The sequence below is a fragment of the Ovis aries genome, chromosome 12, assembly GCF_016772045.2.
Source record: "Ovis aries strain OAR_USU_Benz2616 breed Rambouillet chromosome 12, ARS-UI_Ramb_v3.0, whole genome shotgun sequence".
NCBI lineage: Eukaryota > Metazoa > Chordata > Mammalia > Artiodactyla > Bovidae > Ovis > Ovis aries.
The window spans coordinates 18,822,161-18,834,973 of NC_056065.1; the positions used below are offsets into that span (position 1 = coordinate 18,822,161).

At 34.6% G+C, this 12,813-nt stretch overlaps 1 protein-coding gene across 1 annotated transcript in view; it reads right to left on the reverse strand.

Annotated features, from left to right (window-relative positions):
• USH2A (usherin) overlaps positions 1 to 12,813 on the reverse strand; it is a 983,289-nt gene that overhangs the window by 706,585 nt on the left and 263,891 nt on the right. The window contains exon 16 of the mRNA XM_060396021.1: positions 9,263 to 9,426. Within this exon, the coding sequence (XP_060252004.1) occupies positions 9,263 to 9,426 (164 nt within the window). The remainder of the gene's footprint in view (positions 1 to 9,262; positions 9,427 to 12,813) is intronic.

Below are 12,813 nucleotides of genomic sequence, written 5' to 3' on the forward strand. Positions count from 1 at the left end.
TAATTCTTAGGAGTATTTACCTAAGGGGAGAAATTGCTAGATTATATAGTAATTCTGTGTTTAACATTTTAGGAAGCATCACCTATTTTCCACAATGACTGTACCATTTTACAGACACACCAGCAATGCATAACTGTACCAATTTCTCTGTAGCCTTGCCAAACTTGTTATTTTACCTATTTTGAGATGGGGCATCCAAATGAATATAAAGTGGTATCCCATTGTGGCTTTGGTTTGCTTTCGCTAATAAGCAATGATATTGAGTATCTTTTCAAGTGTTTATTGGCTATATGTATATTTTCTTTTAAAAATGCTTATTTAAATCCTTTGTCCTTTTTAAAATTAAATTCTTTGGTTTTTGTTGTTGAGCTGTAGTTCTTTATATATTCTAGATACCAATCCCCTATCAGATATTGGTTTGTATTATTTTCTCACATTTTGTGAGTTGTCTTTTCTCTTAATAGTGTATTTTGATGCCAAAATTTTGAATTTTGGAGAACTCAGATCTACCTTTTTCCTTTTTTTTTTTTTTCTATGACTTTTGTATGATATCAAGGAAAACTGATGCTTTTGAACTATGGTATTGGAGAAGACTGTTGAGAGTCCCTTGGACTGCAAGGAGATCCAACCAGTCCATCCTAAAGGAAATCAGTCCTGGGTGTTCATTGGAAGGACTGATGTTGAAGCTTAAACTCCAATACTTTGGCCACCTGATGTGAAGAGCTGACTCATTTGAAAAGACCCTGATGCTGGGAAAGATTGAGGGCAGGAGGAGAAGGGCATGACAGAGTATGAGATGTTTGGATGGCATCACTGACTCAATGGACATGAGTTTGTGTAGGCTCCAGGAGTTGGTGATGGACAGGGAGGCCTGGCATGCTGCAGTTCATGGGTCGCAAAGTATCGGACGCACTGAGTAACTGAACTGAACTATGTGAATATGAGTATAATGTTAGCCATTGGGTCAGTTGATTTTTTGCCTATACACCTGGATAGTTTAATAAGGAAAGGTAATAATCATTTTAAAAAGCATGTTAAAGGAACATTTGAATATCCATGTTTCAAAAAATAAAAATGAAATAAAGAAGAAAGAAGCTAATCATAGACCTAATGCAAAAGCTAATAATACAAAATTTTGTATGATGATGCAAGATAAAATCTTTGTTGCACTGGGTCAAGAAAAATTTCTTATATAAAGTGCAAAAAGTTATGATCCAACAAAAAAATTAACTGGTAAATTACACTTCATCACAATTACAAGCTCTTGGATTTAAAAACATACCATTAAGAAAATTTTAAATATAATTCACAAAATGGGAGGAAATATTTATAGTTTGTATCTCAAGTATATAAAGAAATTTTTTAACTCAGTAAGATAAGCAACTCAGGTAAATTACACTTCATCACAATTACAAGCTCTTGGATTTAAAAACATACCATTAAGAAAATTTTAAATATAATTCACAAAATGGGAGGAAATATTTATAGTTTGTATCTCAAGTATATAAAGAAATTTTTAACTCAGTAAGATAAGCAACTCAATTAAAACATGGGCAAAAGACATAAAAAAACACTTTAACAAAGAAAACACAGGAATAGTAAATAAAAACATGAAAAGATACTCAAAAGCATTCATCAGTACAAATAAAATGCAAATTAAAACTACAATGAGATACTACTATCTCACACACATAAAGTGACTATAATGATATATTGAAAGTCACTCAGTCATGCCTGACTCTTTGCAACCCCATATACTGTAGCCTACCAGGTTTCTCTGTCAGTGGGGATTCTCCAGGCAAGAATACTGGAGTAGGTAACCATTCCCTTCTCCAGGAAATCTTCCCAACACAGGGATAGAACCCAGGTCTATCTGCATTGCAGGCAGATTCTTTACCATCTGAGCCTCCAGGGAAGTCCATAATGATACATGGTCAATACTGCTGAGGTCATAGAGAAACTGGATCTCCCAAAAATTGTAGGTAGAAATGCAAAATAGTATAGCCATGATGGTAAATAACTTAAAAGTTTCGAAAAAGTTCAAAACACACTCACCATATACTCACTATACTCTAAGACAAATCTAAGAGACATAAAAACACGTCCATATGAAGACTTGTACCCGTGTGTTCATGATAGTGTTATTCATAATGGATAAACACTGGAAACAATTTATATGCACAACAACTCAATGGATTAAAAAATAGATAGTAAATGGTATCTTACTCAACAATTAAAAGGAATTAACTACTGAGATAAATAAAAACATGGATGAATCTCAAAAATACAGTGCTAAGAGAAAGGAGTCAGATACAAAAACCTAAATATTGTATGATTTCATTTCTATAAAATATTTTAGATAGGCAAAATTGTGTCAGGAACTAGATAATGAGTTACTTGAGGCTATAAGTTGAAGTGCGAATTGACTGAAATTTGGTACATGGGAACTTTTCTGAAGTGATAGAAATATTTTATGACTAGATTATAGTTATGCTTGCACAACAATAAATTTGCTAATATTCAACAAACCGTAGACTTAAAATGGTTAAATTTATGATATATAAGTCATAGTTCAATAAAGCTGTTAATATAATAAGAGATTGATAGGTTTCTGGGAAGATGGCAGCGTAAGAAGAACCAAGAATCTGTTTTCCCACCAAGACAACAATTTGCACTGGCAGAATCTAATATAACTACCTTGGAATTCTGGAGTCTATTGAAGGCTTGCAACTTCTAGGGGAAGGGTTGAATGGTAAATTGCGGTTAATTTTGATCAATTTCAGCTCTTTGCACAGTAGAAGAACCCATCTCCCACCCCCGCTCCTTGAAAGGAAACTGTGCACATGTTTCTGGAACAGAGTACACACAGCCTGCAGGAACCAGAGTGGGCAAAAAGACCCTTTTGTCCAAATACTGGGAATCTGTGCTCTGATTGCTGATTGTTACTTTTTATCACAGAGTTGCAGACAAAAAGGACAGTGCCCATTGTTCAACCACCTGCACTACTGCAAGTACTCCCCTCAGAGATCAAAAGGACTTTAAGAAGAATTTAAAAGCCAGTACTCTATCCTTTTATTTTTCTCTTCTTACCCTTTTTGTAATCAGTCAGATATTTATATATGCATAGGTTACATATGTACTTAAATCTTTTTTTTATATTCAACTCACATTTATATTTATCCTTTTTTATCATTCACATTTTTAAATCTCTAGTTACAGAGGATCCTATAGCTTTCCTTAAAGCAATTTTACTGTGGTAAAATATATATAACATAAAATTTAGTAAGTTAACCATTTTTAAATGTATAGTTAAGTGATATGAAACATCTTCATAATGTTGTGCACCAACAAACTGGATAATCTCAATGAAAAGGACAAATTCCTAGAAAGACAAAACTTACCAAGACTAAATCACAAAGAAATAAAGCATCTGAATAGACCTGTATTAGTAATGAAATTGAATCAGTAATCAAAATCTTGCAACAAAGAAAAGTCCTGGACTTAATGAATTATTTGGTAAAGCATATCAAACTAAATAAAAACCAATACCAATTCTTCTCAAACTTTTCCAAATATTTGAAGAGGAGGGAACCCTTCCTAACTCAGTCTCTGAAGCCAATATTTCCCTGCTGCCAAAGCCAGAAAAAGGCAAAAGAAAAGACAACTACAGAACAATATATCTCATGAATCGATGAAAATATCCTCAATAAAGTACTAGCAGATGAAATTTAGCAATATATTGGGATGATTATATACCATGATCAAGTAGGACTTATTCCTGAAATGCAAAGATGTTTCAACACACAGAAATTGATCAATCAACACACCACATTAACAGAATGAGGAAAAATTAAACCACATAATCACCCCAACTGATACAGGAAAACAATTTGATAAAAGTCACACCCTTTCAAAAAATAAATAAATGAACTGGAATAGAAGGAAAATAGTAAAATTCATATATGAAAAACCTTCAGCAAATATCACACTCAATGGTTGAAGACTTAAAGCTTTTTCTCAAGGATCAGGAACAACACAAGGATTCCTGCTGTCATCATTTCTATTCAATCAATATAGTACTGCAAGTTCTAGCCAGAGCTATTAGACATGAAAGAAAAATAAAAGACTCCCAAATCAAAAAGGAAAATTATCTTTGTTTATAGATGATCTTTTATGTAGAAAACCCTAAAGATTCCACACACACACACACAAAAACATTTAGAGCTTACAAATTAAGCAATGCTGCAAAATATAATACAAAGTCAATAAACAAAAATCAGTGGGCTTTCCAGGTGGCTCAGTGGTAAAGAATCTGTTGCCAGTGCAGGAGATGCATGAGACATGGGTTCAATCCCTGGTTCAGGAAGATCCTCTGGAGGAGGAAATGGCAACCCACTCCAGAATTCTTGTCTGGAAAATTCCATGGACAGAGGAGCCTGGTAGACTACAGTACAGTTCAGTTCAGTACATGGGGTTGCAAAAGAGTCAGACACAACTGAACAGTAGGCATGGCAAACAAAAGTCCATAGTATCTCTATACACTAACAATGAAAAATCTGGAAAGAAAATTATGAAAACAATTATTTATGATAGCATCAAAAAGAATCTTTAGGAATTAATCAAGGAGATGAAAGACACACCAAAAATTATAAAACTTTATTGAAAGAAATTAAAGATGACATAAAGGAATGGAAACACACCCAATCATGGATTAGAAGATTTAAAATTGTTGAACACCAATACTACCCAAAGAAATCTACAAATTTAATAGAATCTTTGTCAAAATCTCAGTGACATTTTTTACAAGAGTAGGAAATACTCTAAGTCCATATGCAATCTTAAGGGACTCAAAAATAATCAAAACAATCTGGAAAAAGAACAAAACTGGAAGATGTATACTTTTTATATCAAACATACAACAAAGCTACAGTAATCAAATAATGTGGCCCTGGAATAAAGACAGATGTATAAACCAAGGGAATAGAGTCCAGAAATAAAAACCCACCTACACGGTCAAATGATTTCTGACAAGGAAGCCAAGACCATACAATAGGGGTAATAAAGTCTATTCATGAAACTCAGAAAACTGGACACCCACATGCAAAAGGAATGTAGATGGATCCTTACCTAACACCATCTATAAAAATTAACTGAAATAGATTAAAGATTTAAATGTAAGACCTAAAACTATAAGATTCTAATAAGAAAACTCAGAGAAAAGGCTTTGCAACATTGAGTTTGGCAATGATTTCTCACATGTTAAAAGCACAGGTAACAAAAGAAAAAAAAAAACAGACAAATAGGAGGCCATCAAAAATTTTAAAATTTGCTCACCAAAGACACTATCAACAGATTAAAAAGGCAACCCACAGAATAAAAGAAAATATTTGCAAATCATATACCTGGCAAGAGATCAGCATCCATAAAATATATGGAACTCCTAAAACTCAACAAAAATAACAAAAAATTCAAAAGAAAGGGCAAAGTACTTGAGTAGATATTTGTCAGAGAATCTACGCAAGTAACCAATAAGCACATGAAAAGGTGCTGAATATCAGTAACCATTGACTCTACAAAATTACAATGAGATAACATTTATATTATTAGGAAGGCTACTTTAAATAAATGGGAAAAAATTCTTGACAATGGTAGGGAAAATGGAATCCTTGTGCACTGTTGGCAAGAATGTAAAACGGTAAAGCTGTTGTGAAAAGCAGCTTCCTCCAAAAAGTAAAAGTAGAATTACTTTTACTTAAAAGTAGATTCAGCAATTTCACTTCTGAGAATATACCCAGTAGAATTGAAAGCAGAATCTTGAAGAGATTTTTGTACACCCATATTCATAGCAACATTACTCAAAACAGCTAAAGCATGATAGCAACTAAAGCATGCTGCTGCTGCTGCTGCTAAGTCGCTTCGTAGTATCTGTGTATTAACAGATGAATTGGTGAGCAAAAGGTGGTATATACATGTCATGGGATATGGTTCAGTCTTATAAGGAAGGTAATTCTGGCATATGCTCAAATATGGATAAACCTGTAGGACATATGCTAAGTGAAATAAGCAGAATACCTAACAAAAGTAACAAAAAGGCAAATACTTTATGATCTTCCTTATGTGAAATACTTAGATTATTAAAAATCATAGAGACAGAAAGTAAAATTATGGTAGCCAGGAGGTAGGGGATAATGCGGGGGAAGGAGATTATTGCTTAATGGGTATAGAGTTTCAGTTTCACAAGTAGAAGAGAGTTAACAGAGATGGATGGTAGTCATGGCTGCACACCATTATGAAAGTATCTAACATCACCAAACTGTACATTTAAAAATATTTAATATGGTAAACTTAATGCATGCATATTTTATCACAATAAAATAGTTTTAAAAGGAAAACTATGGGATCCTCTCTGAGAGTAGAGAGAAAAATGTGCAAGAAGACTGCTAAATAACCAAGAATAAATATAAATGTGAGTTGATATAAAAAAGATTTAAGTACATATATGACCTGTGCATACATAAGTATATGTGTTTGTTTAGTTAAATTCAGAGCCAGAAGTTTAGGGCAAATGGTATATCATTCAGTAGGAAAGCATTCAGAAAGCAGAACTCTTTAAAACCTTGTTTCTGTCTCTGTATCAAAGAGAATGACTATCATTTTAAAAGCATAAAACAGTTATTCACAGGAAAGAACTAAATCACATAATAAGTAAGATTATGAGAGAAGGTCTAACTAGTTTAATTCAATTCTCCTGCATTCTAGAAAGTATATCCTAGGATTCCCACCCTGATTCTCTGTCTTAAAAAAGATCACAGATGATATCACTAAGCTTTTGTCAATGGCTACGGCCATGTAAAAGAAAATAGTTACAATACTGTGGTTCCCAAATAGCATTCTTGAAATTAGTCGGACACAGAAAAATACACACCCGAGGTAGTTCACAGTTTCAACAATAGATAGCACTACGTTCCTTTCAATAGCATCCTATCTTTGTGCAGTTGGTTGTTCTGGCCGTTGCTGGGATAAAAAAAACCAGGATCACAGGAAAATCAACATGGAACAGGACAGAAAGCAGCCTCCTTCACATTCATCCCACAGTTAGCCCTTTTCTGCACCCTTCATTTACGCCTTTTTATTCTCACTGTGTTCATCATGCTTCTTGACTGTGCTTTGTGCTTCTTTACAGGCAGGAATCCTATCTAATTTTTTACATGCATTACCTCTGTTGATGCTGAGCTTCCAACTTTGTTTTATAAACATTGTGAAACCCCGGCCTAAAATAGATGCAGCAAAATCACCACCATAAGAAGCTTGACGAACATGTTCCATACTAAGGATTACAATTTTAAAGAGATAGTCTATGTCTGACGCAGGATACAGCATGCTTGGGGCTGGTGCATGGGGATGACCCAGAGAGATGTTATGGGGAGGGAGGTGGGAGGGGGGTTCATGTTTGGGAACGCATGTAAGAATTAAAGATTTTAAAATTTAAAAATAAAAATAAATAAATAAATAAATAAAGAGATAGAAAGTCAAAAGGACCATATCCAGAAAAGAGTGATTATAAATATGCAATTTTTTTTAACTATTACGAATTGAAAGTATTTGGAAAGACTAAAAGTATCTAGCCCAGAGAAGAAAAATCTTAACATAAAAGTGAATGTCTACCACTGCTAAGAAATGTAGGCCAGGTTTTGTGACCAGACCATCCACTTTTGCCTGAGGTGTAATCCCTAGACTGTGTCTCAGGTGTGAGCACAGGTAGTGAAAATGGAGCAGGTGCTTATATTTTCATATAACGTTGGTGGCAGAACTGATCGAAAAACTGCTATGATTCCATATGTGAATGTAAAACTGTCACAATTCTATTATAAATGATTTCTATGACTGGCGACCAAGGAAATATGCTAGAATTTCTGTTGCTCACAAATCAATCAATTCTATAGCTGATCAATGAACAATAAATATTAATTAAATGTTCAGTGAATCCAGATTGGTATTGAGACTATATTTATACACAAAGGCAATTACTACACTCCTTTCCCAAGTTTAGCATAAATACCTATGGTTTTACTTATCTTAAAATCCAGAGAGATCAATGAAACACAGGATACTGAAGATAAAACACACAGGTACAAAAGCTGAATATGTCTTTTTAATTATTAGTTACACCCTGCCTTTCACTACCTCAAAATCTAGTATAGTTGCTGTGGAACTCAACATCTTATTACTTCTCTGTCTCTCCCTTGAATATAGAATGCACTCTTCCAGGCATGCTTGTTTATGATGATTTGTCTGGACTTGTGGCGTTTCCTAGCATTGTGACTCATGATATGGTCTCAGGATACCTCAAGGAGGAAATGCATTGTGCATTATATTATTGAGGAACCCTTATTCCTTACATTATTGAGGAATTATATATTGAGGAATGCAGGAAATGCAATGTGCATTATATTATTGAGGAATCCTTACACATGTTCCTAATAGGCATTCCTTGGCCATTCTGGAAAAGGCAAGGATATACTATCTTGAAGTAAATATAAAGAAATCACCAATATACTAAGAAATTGTAGCATATTTCAAGTGACCTTGAGAAGTCACTTCAAGGCACTAAAGAATAATGTTGAAAAGTCAAAAGACACTATGATGTAACTTTTGGCTTCTAAGAATTAAAGCAAAAATGTGAGAGATGTTGATACAACTAATACAACTTAAAGTAGAAAGACAGGAATATCAAATACGTGAGTAACATGCGGTGATAAATAATGATAATAATTGCTACAATATCAATAAACATCTAATAGTAGCATAGTGTCCATAAAACTGGGAGGATAGAAGGACATAAAACTCACAACAAATAAGTATAAATCTTCCATTTCCTATAGAAATCACCTGGAAATGTTCTTAAGTGGCAAGGTAACCAGTCATATCGGTTTCACAATGCTATCCTAAATTTTACATGGGAAGTCTCACATTCTGGGAAAACCTTCAGTCTGGGGTAAACCAAGACTATCGTCACCTTGCTAGCAATACCATTCCAACAGACCATTGTAAATTTCCCACTACTCAGATAATTGCCATATTCAGTGCTCCAATCAAGGAAACGAACCCCAATTTCGTTTAGTGGTTTGTTTGTTTGTTTTTTCATTTCTCACTTAAATTCTCCACATAGTACCTAAGCCTTTCTGATGGGTTCTCAATGAAGAAATTAATGAGACACTGCCCTGTGTGATGTTGCCTCATACACGGACTAGAGTTCACTTACTTTTGCTACAGCCCAATGGGTTGCTGATATCCAAATGGCTTGCATTGGGAACACAGGTATCACACTTTGATCCAGTAACAAATCGTTTACAGAAACACTGGCCTGTGACTGAGTGACAGGTTTCATTTAAGGCTCCTGAGAGATGACAATTGCAAGGCTGACATCTGAAAATACATAAACCATTAAAGAAAATAACGCTTTGATTAGCATGGGAAACGTTACATCTATTGATAATACTGTGGAATAAAATAATCTGTTTTAGCTGGTATATTGAAAAAGATTCTTCAGCTAAACAAACACAAAATAAAACAGAAAGCTGCCTTTATCAAAAATGCTATTCACAATAAAATCTCTACAAAGCCTTCTCTTTGTACATTAATTAATAGCAAGAAAGTGTTATATTGCTTCTTTATATGCAATGATACATCTTGTGACTTATTTTGCATACTAGTTGCTCTGTTAAAAACACTGTAAACTTCTCATCCTCACAAAAGCAGGTCTCCCAACAGCTAAAAATTAAGATTCGATACCCATCCTGGAGGAGGAAATGACAACCCACTCCAGTATTCTCTGGAGAACCCCATGGACAGAGGAGCCTTGCAGGCTGTAGCTCATGGGATTTCAAAGAGCAGGTCATGGCTGAGTGACTGAACGCGCACCCATAAAATTATCTCTTTAAGTATCTTTCAGGCTGTGAAACAGAAAACTGGATCTGATAATTACTGCTCCCCCTAAAAGTCTTGTAATCCTACAGTCTTTTAAAGAGTCAAAATTATATCATTTTATAAAGATTAAATTTTGCTAAGAAAACAGTTTGCGGAAAATATGTTCAAATACTGCTGATGCCTTATGTATGTTATATATCATTTTTAACTTTTGTATTAAACTCATTTACCCAAAATGATGAGAGAATAGAGCATTATTCTGATCTATGAAAAGATGCTATTGATACAAACAGAATGAAAGAACTTCATTTCAACTTGAATTTCTTGGACTCAAAGTTGATTGTAAAAATCAGTCTTGGCATTTTTACCATGATAGTAACTAAGACTTGTTTCTTCAGAGTGAATTTTTCACTCAGTGCATGTTAATGTCATAGATTGGGATGGTACCACCATGAAGCCTTAGGGCTTCCCTGGTGGTTCAGATGGTAAAGAATCTACTTGCAAAGTGCAAGACCTGGGTTCGATCCCTGGGTTGGGAAGATCTGCTGGAGAAGGGCATGGAAACCCACTTCAGTATTCTTTCCTGGAGAATCCTCATGGACTGAGGAGCCTGGCAGGCTACAGTCCATGGGGCTGCAAAGAGTCAGACATGACTGAGCAACTAAGCACAGCCCAGCCCAGCACAGCATGAAGCATTAAGCAAAACATCACACATAAGAAGACCACGACCTTTAAAGAGGAGCTTTGCATAGGGCACATTGAAAACAACATGAAGAGCATGGCTTCACCTATATTTTCTAATAAAGATGCTGGATGGATAGAGTTACTTCATCTCACTGCAGCTTTTACTGTGTGATCTCCTGGGTAATCATTCAACACCCTTAAAAAAGCTGATAAAAGCTAAGGCTGCTAAATAAGCTGCAAATTTGTTTTACGGACCAATATCACCTTGGGAATAAATAAAGTACAGTTTGTCTCGGAAACTACTATACCGTAGTTTGCCCTTTTTTGTCATGATAAGAGTACATTTTCCCCCTCTGAACAACTACAGTGTGTCCTTTATGTGTAGACAGAATTCCATCTCAAACAGATATCTTGTATAGCCTATTTAAGTATTAGAGCTGATGAAAATTATACATGGAAATTAAAATGAAATTACAGAAGCAACAAAATATTTAATTTGCTCCTAACTTCATTATATGCTATTACTTAGAATATATTGTTTGTCGGCTGTTAGTATAATATTGGTAAGCATAAACAATAAGAGACAAGCTTCTCTCAATGCACATATATATCACTACACCACTCATGAATAAGTGTCTCTTGAGTATTTCAGCTTTTATTACCATTCACTCATGAGACAATCACATTTATTTTCCATACAGTACATTTAGAGTAATAGTTTTCAGTGTATAATTCCTTTCCTTGATGGAGATCTATTTTCTTCCCACTAACTGCTACATGCTTAACTCCAAGTCAGCTCTGTCAATATCCATGGGATATTAAGTTCCAAATCCAAATGGAATAAATAAACTGTTTCTTAGGAAACCACTAGTGTTTTGAGTAACTAAATATGACTCTTACTGGTTTCACAGTCTCTTATCTCAACTCTTTTTATATGTAACTTCTCTGCCTTCTTATAATTGCTTGACTTTAGTAAGAGAGATTTTCACCTGGATGAAGTTTACGGGAGACTTTTCTGAATATTGTAGGTTGTTTCTAGCCTAAAGGACACTGGGGATAATTTTGTAATTAAAGTTTAAGCAAAATGATTCCTGTAAATTTCTCCACCTCTCAAATATAATTTTAAACATTTCCAAGACTCCTTAGCAAATAAGCTACAGGTTTGATGTCATTTTATAAGTTATCCTTCCTCAAGAGCATCTCCTAAATGAAATACATTTCACATTTATTAAAACAAAATTATGTGTAATAAAGAAAAAGACATTTTAAGCTTAGAAAGAGAAACACCAAACTAAGATGAATTGTGATATTGATTTTGTCAGGATAAATGGTTTTTGTAATATTAATATAAAGAAACCTTTATTACACTGACTCTCCTGGTACAGCTAGGGCTTCTCCCGCAATCTGTTTAAAATCTTCATTTTTCATCCTTATGGGAAAACCTCACTTGCTAAATGGATTTCATAAAGAGTAATCTGTCAAGATTTATATAGATAAACAATTTGTGATGTTTATTGACCAGTTCATTATGGTAAACAAAATAGCAGGAAAGCACTGCTAATGTCTGCTAGCTCTGTGCTATTACAGTTCTGCATGGGCCCTTATGTTACCCCAGTGTTGGCTGAATTCAATGGGAAAGAAATTCATTGGCTTCAGTCTCTTAAATCTCAAACCTCATATATTTTCCTTTCTAGGGAGCCTCTTCCATTTGGGCAAACAGTAAAAAAAAAAGGAGTTATCTTACTTACTCCTGCTCAGAAACATCAGTATGAATGAAGGGGATGTGTTTCAATACTGGATTTCCCTATCAGAAACTTCATCATGTGAGGAAGAGCTACGACAAGAGGGGGTCCATGGATACGATCCAGGATAAAGATAACTTTACTGATGTTTCTCTTTGGAGAACTCTCTTCTGTCTGGGGCCTCAAAGGTACCATCAAATTGATTTAAAGATATTGACTAACATCAATAATGTTCACTGAGGGCCAACTATGTTACAGGACTGCAGCAGGACATAAAGATGAATAAGACAGAGCTGTCCTTGTTTTCAAGGAGCTCACAGTCTAGTGAGAAATGAAAAGTGGAGAGAGCATTAACAAAGATGTATGCAGACTTTTGGGGGACACAGGAAGGGGCAGTTTGGTGGAAAAGGATGGGAAAGAAGTAATATAGGGGAATCTTAGAGATGCGTAGGCTAAATAT